Source organism: Mus musculus, chromosome 5 (genome assembly GCF_000001635.26).
Source record: "Mus musculus strain C57BL/6J chromosome 5, GRCm38.p6 C57BL/6J".
Taxonomy (NCBI): Eukaryota; Metazoa; Chordata; class Mammalia; order Rodentia; family Muridae; genus Mus; species Mus musculus.
Window position 1 is genome coordinate 29,306,031 of NC_000071.6, and position 20,507 is coordinate 29,326,537.

The 20,507-nt window shown below is 40.1% G+C and overlaps 1 protein-coding gene across 13 annotated transcripts in view, besides 24 other annotated features; it reads right to left on the reverse strand.

The window, feature by feature from the left end:
• Lmbr1 (limb region 1) overlaps positions 1–20,507 on the reverse strand; it is a 148,620-nt gene that overhangs the window by 76,229 nt on the left and 51,884 nt on the right. For 10 of the 13 annotated variants that reach the window (XM_006535764.4, XM_011249782.3, XM_006535768.4 and 7 more), the window contains one exon: positions 17,772–17,875. The exons of the other annotated variants lie outside the window; for them this stretch is intronic. In XM_006535764.4, coding sequence (XP_006535827.1) covers positions 17,772–17,875 — 104 coding nt within the window. The remainder of the gene's footprint in view (positions 1–17,771; positions 17,876–20,507) is intronic. 13 annotated transcript variants of the gene reach the window in all.
• Positions 8,467–9,790: an enhancer, noted in NCBI's record as "1324 bp region deleted in ZRSdelta mice using CRISPR/Cas9 editing". NCBI's record gives its function as "necessary for Shh gene expression and limb development in mouse embryos" and the evidence as "EXISTENCE:knockout evidence [ECO:0001091][PMID:27768887]".
• Positions 8,467–9,832: a biological region, named in NCBI's record as "zone of polarising activity regulatory sequence 1". NCBI's record gives its function as "regulatory_interactions: Shh".
• Positions 8,669–9,832: an enhancer, noted in NCBI's record as "1.17 kb MFCS1 region deleted by homologous recombination". NCBI's record gives its function as "necessary for Shh gene expression and limb development in mouse embryos" and the evidence as "EXISTENCE:knockout evidence [ECO:0001091][PMID:15677727]".
• Positions 8,684–9,585: an enhancer, noted in NCBI's record as "0.9 kb mouse fragment used in the zebrafish reporter transgene". NCBI's record gives its function as "activates a minimal gata2 promoter in posteriorly restricted domains of developing dorsal fins in transgenic zebrafish" and the evidence as "EXISTENCE:transgenic organism evidence [ECO:0001131][PMID:29556077]".
• Positions 8,851–9,637: an enhancer, noted in NCBI's record as "VISTA enhancer mm1189". NCBI's record gives its function as "enhancer in: limb[6/6]" and the evidence as "EXISTENCE:transgenic organism evidence [ECO:0001131][PMID:17130149, PMID:27768887]".
• Positions 8,866–9,637: a conserved region, noted in NCBI's record as "conserved region; highly conserved ZRS region". NCBI's record gives the evidence for it as "COORDINATES:sequence alignment evidence [ECO:0000200][PMID:12837695]".
• Positions 8,886–8,909: a protein binding site, noted in NCBI's record as "ETV4 site B". NCBI's record gives the evidence for it as "EXISTENCE:protein binding evidence [ECO:0000024][PMID:22340503]".
• Positions 9,040–9,056: a protein binding site, noted in NCBI's record as "ETS site 3". NCBI's record gives the evidence for it as "EXISTENCE:protein binding evidence [ECO:0000024][PMID:22340503]".
• Positions 9,063–9,086: a protein binding site, noted in NCBI's record as "Hoxsite 4 that binds HOXD9 and HOXD11". NCBI's record gives the evidence for it as "EXISTENCE:protein binding evidence [ECO:0000024][PMID:28793263]".
• Position 9,084: a transcriptional cis regulatory region, noted in NCBI's record as "single nucleotide deleted in the deltaHx-LacZ transgene construct; represents the position of the hemimelic extra toes (Hx) mouse gain-of-activation mutation". NCBI's record gives its function as "wild-type allele retains normal activity of an MFCS1-driven reporter gene in transgenic mouse embryos, but the Hx mutant allele specifically binds MSX1 resulting in anterior ectopic expression of Shh" and the evidence as "EXISTENCE:transgenic organism evidence [ECO:0001131][PMID:28710291]".
• Positions 9,112–9,298: a protein binding site, noted in NCBI's record as "amplicon c Hand2-binding fragment". NCBI's record gives the evidence for it as "EXISTENCE:protein binding evidence [ECO:0000024][PMID:20386744]".
• Positions 9,146–9,162: a protein binding site, noted in NCBI's record as "ETS site 2". NCBI's record gives the evidence for it as "EXISTENCE:protein binding evidence [ECO:0000024][PMID:22340503]".
• Positions 9,169–9,613: an enhancer, noted in NCBI's record as "445 bp fragment used in construct ii". NCBI's record gives its function as "activates a minimal beta-globin promoter in fore and hind limb buds of transgenic mouse embryos" and the evidence as "EXISTENCE:transgenic organism evidence [ECO:0001131][PMID:12837695]".
• Positions 9,208–9,255: a transcriptional cis regulatory region, noted in NCBI's record as "WMSdelta48 region deleted by CRISPR/Cas9 editing; loss-of-activity mutation that includes the Ebox element". NCBI's record gives its function as "necessary for normal Shh expression levels and for normal forepaw and hindpaw digit formation" and the evidence as "EXISTENCE:knockout evidence [ECO:0001091][PMID:28793263]".
• Positions 9,208–9,317: a transcriptional cis regulatory region, noted in NCBI's record as "WMSdelta110 region deleted by CRISPR/Cas9 editing; loss-of-activity mutation that includes the Ebox element". NCBI's record gives its function as "necessary for normal Shh expression levels and for normal forepaw and hindpaw digit formation" and the evidence as "EXISTENCE:knockout evidence [ECO:0001091][PMID:28793263]".
• Positions 9,211–9,237: a protein binding site, noted in NCBI's record as "Hoxsite 3 that binds HOXD9, HOXD10, HOXD11, HOXD12 and HOXD13". NCBI's record gives the evidence for it as "EXISTENCE:protein binding evidence [ECO:0000024][PMID:28793263]".
• Positions 9,220–9,229: a transcriptional cis regulatory region, noted in NCBI's record as "Hoxsite 3 mutated in the MutHoxsite3, MutHoxsites2+3, MutHoxsites1+3 and MutHoxsites1+2+3 transgenes". NCBI's record gives its function as "important for ZRS-driven reporter gene expression in transgenic mouse embryo limb buds in combination with Hoxsites 1 and 2" and the evidence as "EXISTENCE:site-directed mutagenesis evidence [ECO:0005528][PMID:28793263]".
• Positions 9,229–9,233: a transcriptional cis regulatory region, noted in NCBI's record as "WMSdelta5 region deleted by CRISPR/Cas9 editing; corresponds to the 5 bp site responsible for Werner mesomelic syndrome (WMS) in the human ortholog". NCBI's record gives its function as "represses ectopic expression of Shh, which results in abnormal limb development" and the evidence as "EXISTENCE:knockout evidence [ECO:0001091][PMID:28793263]".
• Positions 9,235–9,259: a protein binding site, noted in NCBI's record as "Hoxsite 2 that binds HOXD9 and HOXD11". NCBI's record gives the evidence for it as "EXISTENCE:protein binding evidence [ECO:0000024][PMID:28793263]".
• Positions 9,244–9,253: a transcriptional cis regulatory region, noted in NCBI's record as "Hoxsite 2 mutated in the MutHoxsite2, MutHoxsites2+3 and MutHoxsites1+2+3 transgenes". NCBI's record gives its function as "important for ZRS-driven reporter gene expression in transgenic mouse embyro limb buds in combination with Hoxsites 1 and 3" and the evidence as "EXISTENCE:site-directed mutagenesis evidence [ECO:0005528][PMID:28793263]".
• Positions 9,261–9,284: a protein binding site, noted in NCBI's record as "Hoxsite 1 that binds HOXD9, HOXD11, HOXD12 and HOXD13". NCBI's record gives the evidence for it as "EXISTENCE:protein binding evidence [ECO:0000024][PMID:28793263]".
• Positions 9,268–9,277: a transcriptional cis regulatory region, noted in NCBI's record as "Hoxsite 1 mutated in the MutHoxsite1, MutHoxsites1+3 and MutHoxsites1+2+3 transgenes". NCBI's record gives its function as "important for ZRS-driven reporter gene expression in transgenic mouse embryo limb buds in combination with Hoxsites 2 and 3" and the evidence as "EXISTENCE:site-directed mutagenesis evidence [ECO:0005528][PMID:28793263]".
• Positions 9,312–9,637: an enhancer, noted in NCBI's record as "305 bp fragment of construct iii that overlaps the 445 bp fragment used in construct ii". NCBI's record gives its function as "activates a minimal beta-globin promoter in the posterior margin of fore and hind limbs in mouse transgenic embryos" and the evidence as "EXISTENCE:transgenic organism evidence [ECO:0001131][PMID:12837695]".
• Positions 9,422–9,439: a protein binding site, noted in NCBI's record as "ETS site 1". NCBI's record gives the evidence for it as "EXISTENCE:protein binding evidence [ECO:0000024][PMID:22340503]".

Genomic DNA, 20,507 nt, shown 5'->3' on the forward strand with positions numbered 1-20,507 from the left:
ACTTCATAAGAATGAACATTAGAAGAATGAATTTATGAAATTCCTAGCCAAATGGATGGACCTGGAGGGCATCATCCTGAGTGAGGTAACACATTCACAAAGGAACTCACACAATATGTACTCACTGATAAGTGGATATTAGCCCCAAACCTAGGATTCCCAAGATATAAGGTACAATTTGCTAAACACATGAAACTCAAGAAGAATGAAGACTGAAGTGTGGACACTATGCCCCTCCTTAGAATTGGGAACAAAACACCCATGGAAGGAGTTACAGAGACAAAGTTTGGAGCTGAGATGAAAGGATGGACCATGTAGAGACTGCCATATCCAGGGATCCACCCCATAATCAGCATCCAAACGCTGACACCATTGCATACACTAGCAAGATTTTATTGAAAGGACCCAGATGTAGCTATCTCTTGTGAGACTATGCCGGGGCCTAGCAAACACAGAAGTGGATGCTCACAGTCAGCTAATGGATGGATCACAGGGCTCCCAATGGAGGAGCTAGAGAAAGAACCCAAGGAGCTAAAGGGATCTGCAACCCTATAGGTGGAACAACATTATGAACTAACCAGTACCCCGGAGCTCTTGACTCTAGCTGCATATGTAACAAAAGATGGCCTAATCAGCCATCACTGGAAAGAGAGGCCCATTGGACACGTAAACTTTGTATGCCCCAGTACAGGGGAGTGCCAGGGCCAAGAAGTGGGAGTGGGTGGGTAGGGGAGTGGGGGTGGGTGGGTATGGGGGACTTTTGGTATAGCATTGGAAATGTAAATGAGCTAAATACCTAATAAAAAATGGAAGAAAAAAAAAAAGAATGAACATTAGTAACCAACACACAATGGAATTTATATCAGGCTATTTTGAGACTTCCTTTGTCAGAGAAATTAAGCTAAATCCCTCCACCTCAGGCAAACTCTTCGGACAATGCAAAATATAGCCATGTTCTTCACCAAAATATTACAAAAACAGACTCTAGGCTTAAATTAAATTTAAATGAAAAGGAGCAAGCTGAGAAAGGAAGAATATGATATGCATAGTTGAAGTGATAAAGGGATACCAGGAAGTGTAACGGAACTGAATCCTGTGTTCAAGGAGATCACACACTAATGCTGTTCTCCATTGAAACCTCTTGTGCCAGGTCTGCACAGTTCAAATCACCCTCAGTACCAATGTCTTCCAGATTCCTACTAGGACAGTCCATTAAGCCCCACTTACAGCATTCCACTTCTTACCAAATCCAAAGTCCCAAAATCCACCTTCCTCCAAACAAAAACATGGTCAGGCCTATCACAGCAATATCCCACTCCCTCTACCAACTTCTGTCTTAGAGTTTCATTGCTGTGAAGAAACACCATGACCAAGGCAACTTTTGTAAAGGACAATATTTAATAGGGGCTGGCTTACAAGTTCAGCATTTCAGTCCACTATCATCATAGCTCATCAAAGCAGGAACATGACAGCATCTAGGCAGGCATGGCACTGAAAAAGCTAAGAGTTCTACATTTTTGTTCCATAGACAAACAGGAGAAAACTGGCTTCCAGACAACTAGCAAAGGAGTCTCAAAGTCCATGCCCACAATGATAAATGTCCTCCAACAAGGCCACACCTCCTAATAGTGCCACTCCCTGAGCCAAGCATATTCAAACCACCACAACTTGCTTTCTTATACAACCCAGGACCACCAGCCCAGAGATGCTACTACCCACAATAGGCTGGGCCCTCCCCTAACAATCAGTAATTAAGATATTCCCCTATAGCATGATTTTATGAAGGCATTTTCTCAATTGTAGTTCTCTCCTTTCAGATTACTCTAACACAGTGTTTCTCAAACTTCCTAATGCTATGACTCTTTAATACACTTCCTAGTTTTATGGTGACCCCAACCATAAAATTATTTGTTACTACTTCATAACTATAATTTTGCCAGTGTTCTGAATCATAATGAATTACCCAAGGAGCTAATGGGAACTGCAACCCTATAGGTGGAACAACAATATGAACTAACCAGTACCCCGGAGCTCTTGTCTCGAGCTGCATATGTATCAAAAGATAGCCTAGTCGGCCATCACTGCAAAGAGAGGCCCATTGGACTTGCAAACTTTATATGCCCCAGTACAGGGGAACGCCAGAGCCAAAAAGGGGGAGTGGGTGGGCAGGGGATTGGGGGGGGGTGGGTATGGGGGACCTTTGGGATAGCATTGAAAATGTAAACGAGGAAAATACCTAATTAAAAAAAAATTAGCAAATACCAACTGGTCAGCCTTGAAAACATACTGAAAAGTAACAGTATATAGACTATGCAGGTTATATTTATGCATTTAGCAGTGTGTGTTTGTGTGTGTGTGTGTGTGCGCACGCGTATGTATGTATGTATGTATGTATGCAACAACACTTAATATAAAGGAGGCTATGAAGTTGAAACAGGGCAAGGAGGGGTATATGGGAGGGTTTGGAAGAAGAATCAGGAAGGGAGAAATAATGTAACTATATCATAATCTCAAAAAATAAATTATTTTTTAAAAATGTTAAAAAAAAAAGAAAATATCTGTGTTTTCCAAAGGTTTTAGGCAACCCCTGTGAAAGGGTCATCTAATCCTCAGGCCATGACCCACAAGTTGAGAACCACTGCTCTACCATGCGTGAAGGTGATATAAAGCTTGCTAGGTGGATTTTCTCAAATGCTTGTTTTATTTATCTATGTATTTATAAACACTTATCCTGTTGGCTTTCAGTTTTCTTGGTGTATATTCATTGTATGTAGCTATGGACTTCACCAAGACATTTTCATTACCTTTCTTCTGCAGCCCTTCCCACTAATCTTCCCGTTCCCATATAAGGCAGTTTTCCTTTTCAGTTAAACCTTTCTGCAAACATCCTCAAAAGATACACCTAAAGGTGCATTTCCACAGTCCTGGAGAATCATCAAATCTACAATGAAAATGAAGTGTCTCAGCAACCTAGAGCCTTTGGGTTCCAGGAGAATTGTTGTTAGATCATATAATAGTTTGATAGATCATTTTGAGGAAAATGTATACTAATGTTCAGAGTGGCTAGCCTAACTAAATTCTCATCAGTATTATATAAGCGTTCCCCTTTCCTCTCATTCTCAACAGTACTTGTTTTGTTTTGGTTTTTTCTCTTAATCATATTTGTTCTGGCTGGAGTAAGGGAAAAAACTCAATATTAAGTTCTGATTAGCGGTTTACTCTCTTTACTATCTCTTAGCTCTGGTGTTGGTGGATCTAATGGGATCAGGGCTTGCTTCTCTGTACAGACTATCTTGCCCTAACCCTGAGCATCTGAAACCTCAAAGCCACCCTAATGACACACTTCCTCCAACAAGGACACATCGACCCAACAAGGCCACCCTTCCTAATCTTTCTTAAGTATTGCCACTCCCTGATGACTAAGCATTCAACTATATGAGCCTAAGGAGGTCATTCTTGTTCAAACTTCCACAGTGGGGAAGACAAATGATATATTCTCACACTACTAACCAACGTACAGTAACACAAATACAATGAATGACATGAAACATAATTTAACTGACTTTCTATAAAGCATTTAAATTAAAATGTTCTCAGATGTACCAGAGGCCTGTAATCCTAGCACCTAAAATGCTGAAGCAGAATTGTGTGTTTGAGAATATTGCCTAAAAAATAAAATATTAACGGAAACAAGACATTTGTCAATATGTACAAGAGAACTATCTAAAACCATTTGCTTTGTGAGTGTGTCCAAGGAAGCCAAACAGCACAAGGGAAGTGAACCTGAAGGCTCTGAAGCCCAGGTGCACTCAGGAAGAACTTGCTCTATAGTGTGTCATTTTGGAGTCTCAGCAGTTATGAGTAGATTAAAAACCCTTTCCTTAAAGAGAGTAGTAAGGTCATGAGATGCCAAAGCAGTAAAAAAGGGAAAGAGATGGAAAAAACCCTATACCCATCTTTGGAGGAGAAATCTGAGCAGATTCAAATAGAGGACATGAATCTTTTCTGAGTCAGAAACAAGGACAGAACACAAAAGTTAGCATGGAATTATGGCTGTCATGTCCCAGATAAAGACCAATAGTACTCCAAGCAAGAGATAAAAAGGAACCAGAGGTGCAGCTTTGGGATGATAACACACACACACACACACACACACACACACACACACACACACACACACTAAAGGGGAGAAAATACACAGCATAGAACCAATTACTCTACCCTTTTTCAGCCCTGAATGCAGCATCTGTATGAGCAGTCAGTAGTCTGAACTGCATCTATCTCATTATGCCTGGAAAAAATATAACAGCCCGGAGAGACAAAAAGTAGATGGGAATGAGTTTGTGGAAAAATGCCAGGAAATCATAGACTAAAAGAAAAAAAAAAAAAGAAAAGAAAAGAAAAAAGAGTTAGTGATGATTCCTAATGTTCTAAGCTTATGAGCCAAGAGCCTCAAAATATGTCTTAATATGAATAAGAATTTAACATTAAGAAATAAAAGTCAGGAGTGACGTATAAATGTTTATAGGAAAACTGGACAGTAATATAAATAAAAACTATAATTTGCTCTTTAAATCACTCTACAAAATTAGCTAAAATAGATATAAATATTAGATCCTTACAGAACTCATGGAAAAAGTAAATAACTGAAATAGAATACACACCTGCTTTGAAAGGAAAACAGCATTTTTAGAGCTAAGTCAACTATCAAATTACCAAGAAAGAAGCTAACAATACAGATACAGAAAAGTCAGAAAGAACGCTCTGTCTGCTTATTGTCATGTCCTGAGTTTTCAACCACAATTGATTTAAGGGACAGTAGACAGCACAAGTAGGACCAAGTTAACTGTACTGAACAGTATGAATTTTACATTATATCAAAGAAACACCCAAAATCTGCCTTAAATATACATTATATAAGCCACTGTAGTATTATATGTTCAGTTAGTTTATATGTTAGATAATATTTTAATACTTTTCAGTAACTTTTATACTAGTTCCTTGACTTAGAGTTTTCTAATAACACTGATAGAATACTAAACTCCAAATTCTTGGGAGATACAAGTGGAGGGATAAACTCCCAGGGAGATGTCTTTCTGTCAGAACTGGGTCTGAAAGGCGTCCTGAGGCACACCTTCACTTTACATCTATTTTCCGTGTGGCTGAGGACTTCTCACAAGAATGCATTCTGCCGCCTCCTCCATGCTCAGTGGACTTCCATCATCTCTTTCCCCTGAGGAGGTTGTGGGCTTTGTTCTTTCTCTGTTGTTGTTGCTCAAATTCCTAGAGATTTTTGTTGCTTTCTTGAGAACTATACACTTAATGATACACAATGCTTGCTACAGAATTAAGTTGTTTTACTTAACCATATTTAATGATGGCATCAGCTTGTTTACCTCCTTTAAACCAACTACTAAAGACATGGGGATGTATAGAGCACTCCTGGGCCTTCTCATAAACTTAGTGTCCCAAGTACTTGTGTCAAAAGCACATCAACAAACAATCACAATGTAACCCTACTGAGGGAGACCCTAGCAGTTACAAGTAAATAAAGTCCCTGAGGAGCACTAGGAGACCCTGAGGAATCAGCCAAAACCAGGAATCTGGCAGATAAGAGAGAGAGGGACTACTTCCAGTCAGAGACAGCACTGTGTGGGCTTGGACTCCAAGCTGGGAAAGGGAACACAGGCTCCAGGCAGGGACAAGTTCAACAAGGGTAACACAGGATGAGCAGGTGTGCCGAATGGGAACAGCGGCTTAAAAACACTTGCTGCCCTTGTCCAGCATCGGGATCTGGTTCTCATCTGCTATACAGTGGCTCATAATTACTCTCCTGTAGTTGTAGCTCAAACGGAGCTAATGTCTCTCCTCTGTGGACATCAAGCACACACACATACACATATATAAAATAAAATATAAATAAATCTAACAAACTAAAAATCAGTCAAGCTTTTAGAGCACTGTGTATGTAAGACATACAATGCAAGTTTGAATAGGTTTGTTAGTCATGAGAGGCCACCCAAATTTTCATGAAAGTTAGTTATACAAGCAGTTGTATCTCTAAGAAAACAAAAGTAGAAGGGAGTCTAGCTCCAGAAAAAAACAGTTGTTGGAATCTCCAAGTGAACAATCAGTAAGGAGAACCAGCAGAAAGAAGAGACAATTCTTCTCTGGAATCAAAGTATTATAAAGTTATCTAATGCAATGTGCTCTTACCACAACATAAGGAAGTCTTTCATTTTTTCCTAACAAAGAAATAAACGTTTGCTAGGTGTGCTGGCGCACTCCATTAACCCCAGCACAAAAGAAGTAGAGGCAGGCAGAGCTCTGTGAGTTCAAAAGGAACTAATGACACCCTCTTCCTTGGGTACCAGGTACACATGTAGTAAACATACAAGCATGTAGGCAAAACATTCACACACATAAAATAGAATAAATCTTTTTTAAATGTAAGCCATTCATAAATCTATTCTAAAACCGGCTGCTTATAGAATTTAAGGCTCATTATTATATAATGAAAACATTAATAGGTAATCCCTGTTAGAATAAGAAAGTATAAATATTTAAATCTACTGTTATAAAAATCATTTCAGGGGCTAGAAAGATGGCTCAGTGGTTAAGAGCACCAACTGCTCTTCCAAAGGTACTGAGTTCAAATCCCAGCAACCACATGGTGGCTCACAACCATCCGTAACAAGATTTAATGTCCTCTTATGTCGTGTCTGGAAGATAACTACAGTGTACTTACACATAATAAATAAATAAATCTTTTTTTAAAAAAAAGTCATTTCAACTTTCTTATTTCAGTATATTCCAAGAAATAAAGGGAACTCTTTTTGTAAAAGTGATCATTTTTATATATTTAATGTTTTAGTTATAAATGCACCCCTCTTTTTTTCAGTTTTTACCTGCTGATCTTACTTTACCACTAAGAAGATACATACACATGTGTAGTTTAATATGTCTGCTGTTTAAAATTCATCACTGCAGTATTTATTTAAGTCTAGAGTTTTCTTTTAATTGAAGGTGTGCACAGAGGCTGTCTGAGGTGGTGTCATAGTCAGTGACTGGAATAGTTCATCACAACTTGAGATGCCACTTATACTAAGCTGTCAAACAGTCCCACTGTCACTTCTATTCCTGGGATACAAACTACATAATGGGCTGTCAGTTAATATGCTGCACCAAGTTTCAGCCAGACAGTTTCAGCTGTGTAGATTCACAGAGTCATTGGCTAATATTTCACAGACACTGCAAATTGCTACCAGAGCAACATACTGAACAATGATTTTATAGGCAAGTGCATATGAGTTTAAATGCCAAATAGACACAGATCTACAACTCAAACTGCATAGGGTATGGTGAGTCATCCAGTCGGTCTGGAGTACTGTACCCTAAGAAACCTCCAGCAGCATTAAATATGACATCTAACCTCACTTGCAAAGAAAATTCATTTTAACCTAAAAGTAGATAGTTTTCAATTCTCCCCCCTGACTCACCACAAAAAACTAGGGGAAAGTTTTTAATTAGTAATGATTATTTCTATAAGATTGTTTTCTGAATGTAAGCATTGGGAGCATGGTAATTAAAAGCATATTGCTTTCAAATGTGAAGCTAGTAGCTTTTTATTTCTTCCCTCATAAAGCTCTTCTCACTTAACAGAGGACTGAACTATGAGATATTCAGAGATGTTAGTTAATTTCATCATCCTATTAAATGAGCCTGAGGTTTGGTTCCCTATGAAAACAGCACAGCCCATCTTTTATGATCTGTACTTTTCTAAATAAAACAGACCTTATAATTCAAGAGAGATCAACAAAAGTGCCCCATGACAATACAATGCCATGAGACCTGGCTTCATACCTTGTAGATCAAGCTAGCCGAATCCTTGCAATCCTCCTTCAGCTGCCCAACTGCTGCAATTACACGTGTATGCCCCTACCTGACTCAATACAAGATTCCTGGGCTATGGTGTGAAAAAGTAATGCTCACAACACTCCTGATGTCTCATTAGCAATCCCTTATACTAGACACGTGTGAACACTAAACATAACTGTGCTCCCAGCACACTTTGGCATGTTACCAACACAGGTGAGGGCAGCAAGCTTCACAGAAACACTCTTGAGAAATATATCTGAGGCACAGTAGGTAAGGAGAGTCTGGACTTGAGTCCAAAACTCATTATTATTCAAATAAAGAGACAATTTAGCCTTATATGTAGAAATCCCTTATTCTTTATAGGTACAGAGAAAATTAACATAATACTCTGCAGATGAGATCAAAGAACCATAGTGCCTGAAAGCTGAGTGATGTAACAAAACCAAATACCACCAACAAAACCAGACAGTGTAACTAAATATGTAATTACCTCCCTCACATACACACACGGATACTAAGACGGGTGGCAACAAAAGCAAACAGCATAGCCAGAGATGTAATTAGTCCCTCACATATGCACCTTACTAAGAAGGGTTTAACTCCCTCACACACACGCATGGTACTAAGAAGGTGGCAACAGACTTATTTCTATTTACTCATTTCATTTACCTCACTCCTTTAGAAGCTTAAGTTTGAGTTTAAGTCACAATCTTTGTAAATCTGAACAATCATCAAATGAAATGTCACATGTTCTTTTCCTTGTGATCAGTTCCCCTGAGTTCCTGCATGCATTCCAGATGTGCAAAGTTCAAGAAACCGCACACCCACCCGTCACAGAAGAACAGCGCTACCGTGGCTTGAAAACGGCCGATCCTGTCCTTACTATTTCTGGAAAGAAACCAGTGCTCCCTAGTGGGGGAGAGCAGAGAGTTCTGATTAATACATGACTACATCTTTTTCTTGCAGGTGTTGGGAGAATCAAATTAACACATAGCAACAGTTAGTGAGATATGACTTCATTTTCTGTAATAAATGCCAAGATCAAAACATGCCCAAGTCAAATTTCCTTGCAAGGTTCCCAGCAGGAGCCTTCCTCTTGCCTGTGATTTCCTTTCACCCAGCAGAACCAGACTGAGTTTGCGCATTTGCCACTAACACTAAGCAGCACTTCCTGAATCGCTCATTTCCAACAATTTATGGATCATCAGTGGCAAAAAAAACAAGCAAAAATAATGAAAGAATCCAATGAACGCTCATGGAGTCCCAGGCTGGACTTCCTACTCTCTTCTCTTTAAGATGGAGGCCTGAGACAAATTAGCCACTGAGGGGAAAAGTCATCTGGTCATAAAATACAGTACAAGGTCACTTTTATGTAAGTTTGCCAAAAGCGACATAAACCAGGACAATCTCAAACTGTGACACAGGATAGAAACATATTAAAACGATCTTAGTTCCTCCTCTATTGTGCTGTCATGTTGCTTGGCTTTATGGACAGCCTGAGCCCAGCAAAGTGCTTCGCCTCCACCTGGTCAGTGCAACTAATTAAGAGAGGAAGTGACCTCAGATTTTGTGCATTTTACTTTTATTATGAAAGTACTTTGTTTGAAGTTACAGGAGCTAACCTCTTAATCCTATAGATCATGTGTGAGGTTCTGGACACTCTAGGATGGCTGGATGGTTTGGATAATTGGTCAGGATGTTGCTGTCATTATGTTAAGTTTTATGCCAGGACTTCAAATCAAAGATAGGCATTAAAGTAAAGGGCAATATAAATCTGCTACCAGAAAAAGTCCTGGGCTTTATGAATTAATCTGTCGTCATATTTACATTACACTTACAAAACAATCATATGGTGAGATATTTTCCCCACTTTCATTAAGTTAATTTTGTCTCTATAAGGTTTTAATTCAAAATATGATGGTAACATACAAAATAAATCTGATATATTACTCTCATTTAACACTGGCCAGTACATTGCCCTCTGGAGTTCATTATGAAATCAGAAAACATCACCCAGAGTTACTATCAATAACCAAGAGGTCTTTTCTGAACAGAAGAGGAAGAAAGCACTATGCCACGAACAAAAGTGACAGTCACAGCACTGTGTTCTCCTCTAAGATGACTCCAGTCCCTCAGACCACTAACTCTCTCATGCCATTGAATGACTGAGGTCAAAACAAACTCATGGGCAGACATGGGCATTTCCAATCAAGTTGAATTAAGATCCAAGCACAAAATCATGTTCAAACACACACCGCCCAATGCCTATGACAGTGCAAGTGAATGGCTGCACAATAGTATACACCTAAGAAACCTCACTACACGAGGAAGTAAAATCCCTACAACAAAAGCAAGCTTCTTACTATTAAAAAAAAATCACTTTTCACTTTTCAAAACTATGTTCTCTTATACTTGAGAATTCATTTAAAAAAAAAAAGTGACTAGATGGTCCTAAAGAAAAAGCAACTCACCCCCATGTAAGAAAGGCTACTTACAGCCCTTAGAAGATGTGACCAGCTCTCTAGGCCTAAAATGTCCTATTTGAATTAACACAGCTGTAAGTAGAGAATTCTGCTTCGCTAGATTTTCAATTCAAGCTGTGCATTCATCCTGCAGCCAGTAGCCAATTTCCACATCTCTGCACAACATGCAAGGAGCTGTTTTAAAATCAATTGCCCAGGGGAATCCATAGATGCATGGGAGCCATGTGCCACTTAGAGAATATACCAGATGTAAACTCAGTAAAACACCCCAGGAGGGTATCACAGGGGAAAGGGAAATGGAACTAGGCAGACTGTGAGTTTGTCATGACTCAAGTCACTGGGTACCTTTACACTAAGAAAGTTTCTACTCTCTCTCCAGTATTAGTCAGAAACAGATATGCCTGATGAAGTCAATCAGCAAACAGTCAGGCAGGAGCATACATGAGCACGTATACTCATCAGCCATCTTTGTAAACACTGTGATGACTGCAGTCAACCACAGCACGAAGAGCAGCCTCATAGTATAGTATAGTTCACTGTTCTAATATAGCCACAGAAGCCAGAGACTGCTGCTGCTGGAGAAACACTGAGAACCTGTGCAGATAGCCCCCAGGAGTCACATGTCATACCAGATTTCAAGACACTGAAGAGATATATATTTATTGTACAATGCTAGCACCCTTTGTAGCTTTCCTGTAACTGATTTTAAAACTGAATATATATGCATGCACTTTAAAATAACATTGACCACTTAATCTGAAACCATTTCTGTAGGCTCTGTAACACACCTTACCTTCCAGTAGCTTTTGTCAAAGGATGCAACCCCTAATGCTTAAACTGGCTTGTTTTGCTTCTACACTCTCTACTTCAAAGTGCAGAAAATAATTTAGAATGTTAGAGCACCTGATAATCTGACATTACTCAGGACTGGCCAGTGCTTTCGATCAACATGCTCATTAGCCAAGTGCATTCACAGACTACACACATCTTAATTAAATCACTGTGCTACGCACAACAGCACACTTAAGGTCTCCAGGGCTTTCAGTGTCCTTTCAGGCTCTTTCATCTCTCTTTTATTTTTAATTGAATATATCTATTTGCTTGTTTGTTGGGGGTGGGGGGAGAGCCTGTGGCACAGGGCACATGAGGGACCACTGGACAACTTGCAGGAGTCAGTTCTCTCCTTCTACCATATGGTTCTGAGGACTAACCTTAAGTCATCAGTCTTGGCAGCAAGCTGAATCATCTTGTCAGCGCCATCTGTCTTTTTACTATGGTGAAGCTGCTATTTTCTTAGGGCCATCTCCTCACTATTCTCCTTATAAATTGCAGGTCTAAAAATATATATATAAATGGTTTTGAAAACAGAAAAAAAAGGGGGGGGGGAATGTAATAAGTCCTAAGCTGTGCCTTTACATAAATTACCTCATTTAGTCATCAAACGAACACATCAGAGAGACAGACGTAGACAGACACAGGCCTGTAATCTCATGTTAATACCCAATGAACCCTCAGATCTCCCTTCCCTGGTCCCTTCTTCTTGGTGTGCCAGCGAAGTCAGGCTTCTTGGACACCATTAATTCTTGGACCCCACTCTACCTCCAAACCACAGCCATCTTTTCCCATCCTTAGCATTAACAAACAAATTATTTATACTGGTTTTTTATGACACCCATTCATCCCCTAGCTTCCCAAGTCAGAGCAATGGTGGTCACCACAGCCACTACCTGCTGAACTCGACTTCCTGGCCTCTACCTGCTGACAAACGTTAACCCCCTTGTGACCAGGAACCAGCATCCAGCATCTGATGATGTGGACTGCACTGTCCAAACAGTCAACACTTCAGTGCCATGAAAGACGAAAAAGGACATGGTGACCCGCGAAGGGTTTCGAGAGACAAGCATGCTTAAATATGTGCTTAGGACAAGGATTTTTAAAGCCATGTATGGACAAAACAGCAACCAACAAATTGGGGAAAGATCTTTACCAACCCTACACCCAACAGAAGGCTAATATCCAATATATACAAAGAATTCAAAAATTAGACTCCAGAGAACCAAATAATCCTATTAAAAAATGGGGTACAGAGCTAAACAAAGAATTCTCAACCAAGGAATACCGAATGGCTGAGATGCACCTAAAGAAATGTTCAACAACCTTAATCATCAGGGAAATGTAAATCAAAACAACCCTGAGATTCCACCTCACACCAGTCAGAATGGCTAAGATCAAAAACTCAGGTTACAGCAGATGCTGGCAAGAATGTGGAGAAAGAGGAACACTCCTCCATTGTTGGTGGGATTGCAAGCTGGTACAACCACTCTTGAAATCAGTCTGGTGGTTCCTCAGAAAATTGGACAAAGTACTACCTGAGGACCCAGCTATACCACTCCTGGGCATATACCCAGAAGATGTTCCACCATGTAATAAGGACACATGCTCCATTATCATAGCCAGAAGCTCAAAAGAACCCAGATGTCCCTCTACAAAAGAATGGATACCGAAAATGTGGTACATGTACACAATGGAATACTACTCAGCTATTAAAAACAATGAATTCATGAAATTCTTAGGCAAATGGATGGAACTGTAAAATATCACCCTAAGTGAGGTAACCCAATCACAAATGAACACACATGATATGCACTCACTGGTAAGTGGATATTAGCCCAATAGCTCAGAATACCCAAGATACAATTCACAGACGACATGAAGCTCAAGAAGAAGGAAGACCAAAGTATGGATACTTTGGTCCTTCTTAGAAGAGGAAACAAAATACCCATGTGTCTTAGTCAGGGTTTCTATTCCTGCACAAACATCATGACCAAGAAGCAAGTTGGGGAGGAAAAGGTTTATTCAGCTTAAACTTCCATACTGCTGTTCATCACCAAGGCAGTCAGGACTGGAACTCAAGCAGGTCAGAAAGCAGAAGCTGATGCAGAGGCCATGGAGGGATGGATGTTCATTACTGGCTTGCTTCCCCTGGCTTGCTCAGCCTGCTCTCTTATAGACCCCCAAGACTACCAGCCCAGGGATAGTCCCACCTACAAGGGGCCTTTCCCCCTTGATCACTAATTGAGAAAATGCCTTACAGTTGGATCTCATGGAGGCATTTCCTCAACTGAAGCTCCTTTCTCTGTGATAACTCCAGCTGTGTCAAGTTGACACAAAACTAGCCAGTACACCATGGGAGGAGATACAGAGACAAAGTGTGAAGCAGAGACTGAAGGAAAGACTATCCAGGGACTGCCCCACCTGGGGATCCATTCCATATATAGTCACCAAACCCAGAAAATATTGTGGATGCCAACAAGTGCTTGCTGACAGGAGCCTGATAGGAGTCTCCTGAGAGGCTCTGCCAGTGACTGACAAACACAGAGGTGGATGCTCTCTGCCAACCATTGGACTGAGTACAAGGTCCCCAATGGAGGAGCTAGAGAGAACCCAAGGAGCTGAAGGGGTCTGCAGCCCCATAGGAGGAACAACAATATGAACCAATTAGTACCCCCAGAGCTCCCAGGGACTAAACCACCAACCAAAGAGTACACAAGGAGGAACCCATGGCTCCAGCTGCATATGCAGCAAAGGATGGCCTTGTTGGACATCAATGGGAAGAGAGGCCCTTGGTCCTATAAGTCTCAATGCCCCAGTGTAGGGGAATGCCAAGACAAGGAAGTGGGAGTAGGTGGGGTGGTGAGGGGGGAGGGTTTTCAGAAGGGAAACCAGGAAAGGGGATAACATTTGAAATGTAAATAAAGAAGATATCTGTGATGGTTTGTATATCCTTGGACCAGGGAGTGGCACCATCTGAAGGTGTGGCCTTGTTGAAATAGGTGTGACCAGGTTGGAATGGGTGTGTCACTGTGGGTGTGGGTATAAAATCCTCACCCTAGTTGCCTGGAAGTCAGTCTTCCACTAGCAGCCTTTGGATGAAGATATAGAACTCTCAGCTCCTCCTGTGCCATGCCTGCCTGGATACTGCCATGCTCTCACCTTGATGATAATGGACTGAACCTCTGAACCTGTAAGCCAGCCCCAATTAAATGTTGTTGTTTTTTTATAAGACTTGCCTTGGTCTTGGTGTCTGATCACAGCAGTAAAACCCTAACTAAGACAATATCTAAGAAAAAGAAAAAGAAAAAAAAGAAAAGTTATGAGTAAAAATAATTAACAACAAGAGTTGTATAAATGTGGACATGAGATGTGATGCTTGTCTCTTGGGCCACTGCTCAGCTGTTTCTCCCTGCTGATGTGAGGTCTAAGGGAGTGGTTCTCAGCCTGTGGGTCAAAACCTCTTTTAGGGTTAAGTGACCCTTTCATAGGGGTTGCCTAAGACCATCAGAAAACACAGATACTTACATTACAATTCATAGCAGTAGCAAAGTTACAGTTATGGAGTAGCAATTAAAATAATTTTATGGTTGGGGTCACTACAACATGATGAAGTGTATTACAGCGTTGCAGCATTAGGAAGTTTGAAACCCACTGGTCTAACACAAGAGGTGATTATTCCTGGGTTTTGCCTCTGAGTCTTAATTCCAGAGCCTGTTGTCAATTATGCCTCACAAGCTATAACTGAGTCCCTTTACTGGCTGGTCAGTGCAGACAAAGCAGAGGCAAGGACTGTCCAAGGTTGCCTTAAGTCATGATCTATCTCACTAACAACTACATGTTCATAAGGAGTGTGCATTGAACAGATATGCCTGGGACACCAAACAAGAGTAACAGGGAAGCAATAACCCAGGCAGGGTTAGGAAGAGGAGGAGTTATGCATACAGCAGACACTAGCCAGTGCTTTCAGTGAGTCTACACATCTACACCATATATCTGTGCACTGCTGCCTGCATGACTCCCTCCCCAACAGCACTTGGCACTAGATAGAACACGTGCTCCAAGGGCACTCGTCTCCTTGGTGGCAAATGAGAAACACTGAAATGCAGAATTATCACTACACTTAAATGAAACGGTAGGTGCAGAAACACTCCAGAGAACCTCTTTCCAGCTCCCTATTGTCTACAGCATCAAATCTAAACTACCTGCCAGAGCTGAACCCTCCAGAACCTTATCCTGAGGCTCCCTGTACCGCATCCCACCCCAACCGCTCCCCATCCTCTAGCATTCATCAATTCAATCAGAACTCAAGACCAAGGGCAAGCATTGAAATTTACTCTTCCAAGCCCTGCTCAGCCGCCAGGCTCAGCCCCATTCCAGCTAGTCACCATTTCTGTCAGTGGCTCCCACAGTTCCTTAGTATATGGCAAGCTATGGCTTCTTTGTGTGCATCATTGATTATCCCCACTGTCTGACCTTGAGTGAAGAGTCTGAGCTCTTCATGAGCAGCCCTAGCAAGCTCCTTTAAGGACTCAGTAACTTGCACATAGAGCTGTTTACTAAGTTTCTGATGAACAGACAGCTATCTATGAAAAACTCTAGCTCCAAACTTCCACAGAAACTAACATCTTAAGTTTCCAGTGGCCTCCCCCTCAGGCTGTCGGTTCTCTGCAGCACTCTGTCAAGCTGTGTAGTCTATACTTGTTCTAGAAGCCCTCTGGCCTTGAGTTTCAGGATGCCTCCCTTTTATTTACACTCTCTAGCAGCATAGCTGCTCTGCTGTCAGCATTTGTCTTGTCTTCCCTTTCCACATTCTGTCCTTGACTATCTCTCATCTGCTTGCTGGCTTCCTTGTGCTTTCCAGTGTGGGACTACAAAGAGAGCAATGCCTCTGGGAATGTCATGTGTCATGCCACTGCTACTCTATACACAGGGTCTTCAGACAAGTTAACAGTATTTAATACCTTTGAGCCTTGGCTTTAGCCATAATTCCTTCTAGAAACTATAAATAGTAAAGCAGCTTTCTTTTTTGTTTGTTTGGTTTTTCAAGACAGGGTTTCTCTGTTAATCCCCGGCTGTCCTGGAACTCACTCTGTTAACCAGGCCAGCCCCAAACTCAGAGATCCACCTGTCTCTTACCTTCCAAGTGCTAGAACTAAAGGCATGCACTACCCACCACACCCAGCTACAGCAGCTTTCTAAATTAAAACAAAGTAACTATTTTTTATTACATAATTTAATTGTTAATCCTAAGACAAGAGAATATAAAACAATTCCAACATACAAAAGCCAGTTTTCTCAATGTGAAGCTTGAAAGCAAAGCACCAGCCATTCTCATCTCTGTACATTTACTAAACAGGAAGTGAGCTGCTAGCTTTCACCTACAGTGCTCACATCTGAAGTAACAAGGTTAGTCCACAGAAATGCCTGACCCCTCATGGGCCTTTCCCCAGTGTCACTCAGACTGTTCCCACATAACAGTGCTCTTTTGGCAGCACAACTAAAACTGAAACCGCAAAGTCATCAGCATGCCCTGGGCAAAAATGACACACAAATTCATGAGACTTCAGTAAAGTATTTGCCATGAAAGAATGAGGACCTGAGTTCAAACCCTTAACGCTCATGTAGAAGCTGGTACAGGGGTATATATCTGTAACTCCAGTGTTAGAGAGGCAGAGACATGAAGATCCTTGGAGCTCATTGGTCAGCCAGCTGAGCTAAATTAATGAGTTCTAGATTCATCGAGGACAGTCTCAAAAAAATAACAATGAAAGAAAATTGAGAAAGACAGCCGATTTTGTTCTCTGCCCTATACACGTACATGGACCTGCAAAAGCATATGCAAACACACACATCAAAATGTTCATGTGCCACATACAAAAAGAGGGGGAAACAGGCAACAATCCAGTTTACAATTTCACATTAGATAGATAAGCATAATTCACTCCTTATATTACAATAGGAATAGAAGTAAAATTGAGAATGTCGTAAGATGCTTCTATTGTAACACTAGCTCACTCTGTCAAGTGCTAATTACCTAAATCTTTTCATTATATTCCAAACTTACATTCCAAAAGTTTGTGGCTGGACACTCTGTATCCAAGTCAGTCAGTCACCCTCTACTATAGAACCATGCTGCTTTCAGATGCCCTGGAAGAGCTTCTCAGTGTGTTTACTCACTCCTAAGGCTTCCACAGCTGTGTAAGTAAGAAGAGCCTTTCTCAATACCATGAGGTCTATCTACTGCAGAGTACTTGATTTTATAATGTATTACTAACCTGAAAATGTCTGTACTTTAAATGTGTCCTATTGGGCTCTGAAGTAGATGAGGCCTCCCTGGAAGGCCTAACTAATGGCTGTGATGGCAGGTTGTCCGTGCCACAGGAGACACTCCTCCAGGTGAATGTGTACCATAAACGTGCTCCCGGATTGAGTGCACAAGGTAGTCACTGTGCAATATTATTAATATTATCAACAGTATGTCGACATAATTAATTAGTAATTCAACTGTTTGTTTATATCAACTCCTAGATCAATATAAGTCACTTAATAAATTTAATCCAAACTCAATTTACTTACCTTTTTCAGGCCTGCAAAACCTTCTGATTCCAGAAAGAAAAAGGCAAAGGGCATCAACACAAATAAACAAAGATTGGAAAATAAAGAAGCAAGATTCCACAAACCTATAAAGATGACAATAAGAAGAATTAAGAAAATCAGGTTAGACACTGACACATTATTTCAAAGTTACTAAATTATGATGCTCACCAAGATCTGTATTTTACTAATAAAAATCAATACCTATTTGAAATGACTATCTAAATTTGACTATTAGAAAATGATTGTATTTTAATATTTATTTAAACTTTAAATAAATTTATTATTTGATTATTATTATTAAATTTAAATTTTATTTGACCTTTAAATATTTTATCTATAATTTTTATCTATTGAATAAAGCCAATATAGAAACTGTTTACTTTCCCTCACTCCCCCCTCAAGTAAATTAGGTAAAGATATCTTATAGGCAGCGATCCAAAGACACAGCTCTTTAGACATATCATCACTGAAATATTTTAATTAGAGCCACTAGCATCTACTTGTCAGTTAGTAAAAACCAGGACCAAGCTAAGTGTTTCATATACATACCCTAAGATAGTCTAGAGGAAACTAGCACTTCCTGAACTCCATGAGCCAAACATTGCTCAAAGTGCCTTACAGACATTCTATGAACTCATTTTTAGACATAGGAGTCCCTGAGCAGGCAGCAACTGTCACTTGCCAAGCTGCAGAGCATGTGGGTATTGGGGCAGACTACCTGGAATCTAAAAACCATGTCACAGGAGTTCTAACAAAGAATTCCAAGTGAGAAAGAAACTGTGACCCAGGTGGGCAAGCTCACAGAGCCATTTCCCTTTTGGCCAAGTTATGACACAATAGATGACAACAAAAATAAGGTATACGGTCAGGTATGTCACAGGCAGAGTGTTTGACCCAACACCTATTTTTTAAAATAGAAAACACACAAACACCAGGCAGTGGTGGGCAGTGGTGGCGCATGCTTTTAATCCCAGCACTTCGGAGGCAGAGGCAGGCGGATTTCTGAGTTCGAGGCCAGCCTGAATTAAACTACAGAGTGAGTTCCCAGACAGCCAGGGCTACAAGTGTGCAAGCCAGAAGAATATGTTGTGTAACGATTCATGGAGACAGCAAATTCCATTACAAAAGGAATTGAGTTAAAGATGTGTACTATAGCCTTCAAAATGTCTAATAAAACTGGCAGTATTCTGTATATTTAAATCAAATGAAGAAATTCACATGAATTATACTTAAAACTGTATTTGACAAACTGAGCCACTAAGACAGCATGTTCTTTATCCTATAAATTTGCCTACAGATGTTAAGTTTGCTTCTATGATCCAGTATTCATAATTCTTATCAAATGCTCGTTTCATGTTTCAGGATAGTAACTGACTATGAGTCCCTTGTGCTTTTGTCAACATCACTTTCCTCATTGTCCTTTAAATAAATGATTCAAAAAAAAAAAGAAAGAAAGGAAGAAAGAAGAGAAAAGAAAAGAAAAAAACACACTAAAATTCAAAATTGAGCTCTAAAATGATGGCTGTAATGCTTAAAATGGAGTCAAAGTGAAAAGCTATACCAATGCACTCAGAGTATTGCATGCAATTTAAAAAACAGGTAAAAACTGTTCTTTCCACATCTTTCCTTCAAGGTCATGCTTACATCATTTAGAGACACAGAGTCAGACACACACAGTGCACTGTTCTCTTAACAAAGCAGTATGCTATGACATGAGTTAACTTGTGTTTTAATGCTCCTAGATCAGTGTGGAAGACCCCTGAACACTTGTATCACTTATCTAAAGACAGTCATTTAATTTAATAGGTAAGATAACAACATCAATTCATAGTTTCTTATCCAGAAATCTAGAGATCTGATACTCACATAATGCACATTTAATCTTTTCAAGACAAAAAAATAAGTTAAAATCAACGTTTTAATATCGTTTTCTTTTCTTTTTTGAAACTACATCACATACATCCCAGACTGGTCTTGAATTCTCTATGTAGCCAAAGATGACCTTGAACTCTTGATCCTTCTACCTGTACCTCCTGAGTTCTGGGTTTAAAGGCATATATCACCACACCTGATTTATCCAGTACTGGATTGGAACCCAGGGTCTCTCTCATGCATATTATACAAGGGCTCTACCAACTGAGCTACATCCTCAGGCTCCTGTCTTAACATCTTTTAGTGGTAAACGAATTTAAACATTTAAAGCTTAAAATTAAATTAAAATAATGTTCAACATTATTTTCTTTAAAGTTTTCTAGATATAATTCCTATTATATAAAGTAAAAACTTGCTTTAAAATACTTTAATATGTTCTGATATTTAAAATAAAAAGTTAAGGCCAAACACACTTCTAACCCCCTATACCAGGAAAACCACTAAAGTACTCAAGTCTGACTAGGATAACTTAGAAAATTTTGCCTTCAAAAAAAGGAAAAAAGCTTTATTCCTTTTTTTACTGACAAGCAATAATTACAATTAGCAGGCAGGGCTTGTAGAATGAGGGATAAATAAATGTGCACACCTAAGGCTCAAACTAGGCTGTGGCAAGCTTGCTAGGTTCCGGGTTCCTCCCCTGTGAAATGCTCTATGTATGGACATCATTAGTACTAAGTGAAAGAAGGAATGGCTGACATCTGAACCAGCACCACAGAACAAGTACTAAGTGAAAGAAGGAATGGCTGACATCTGAACCAGCACCACAGAACAAGTACTTTATGC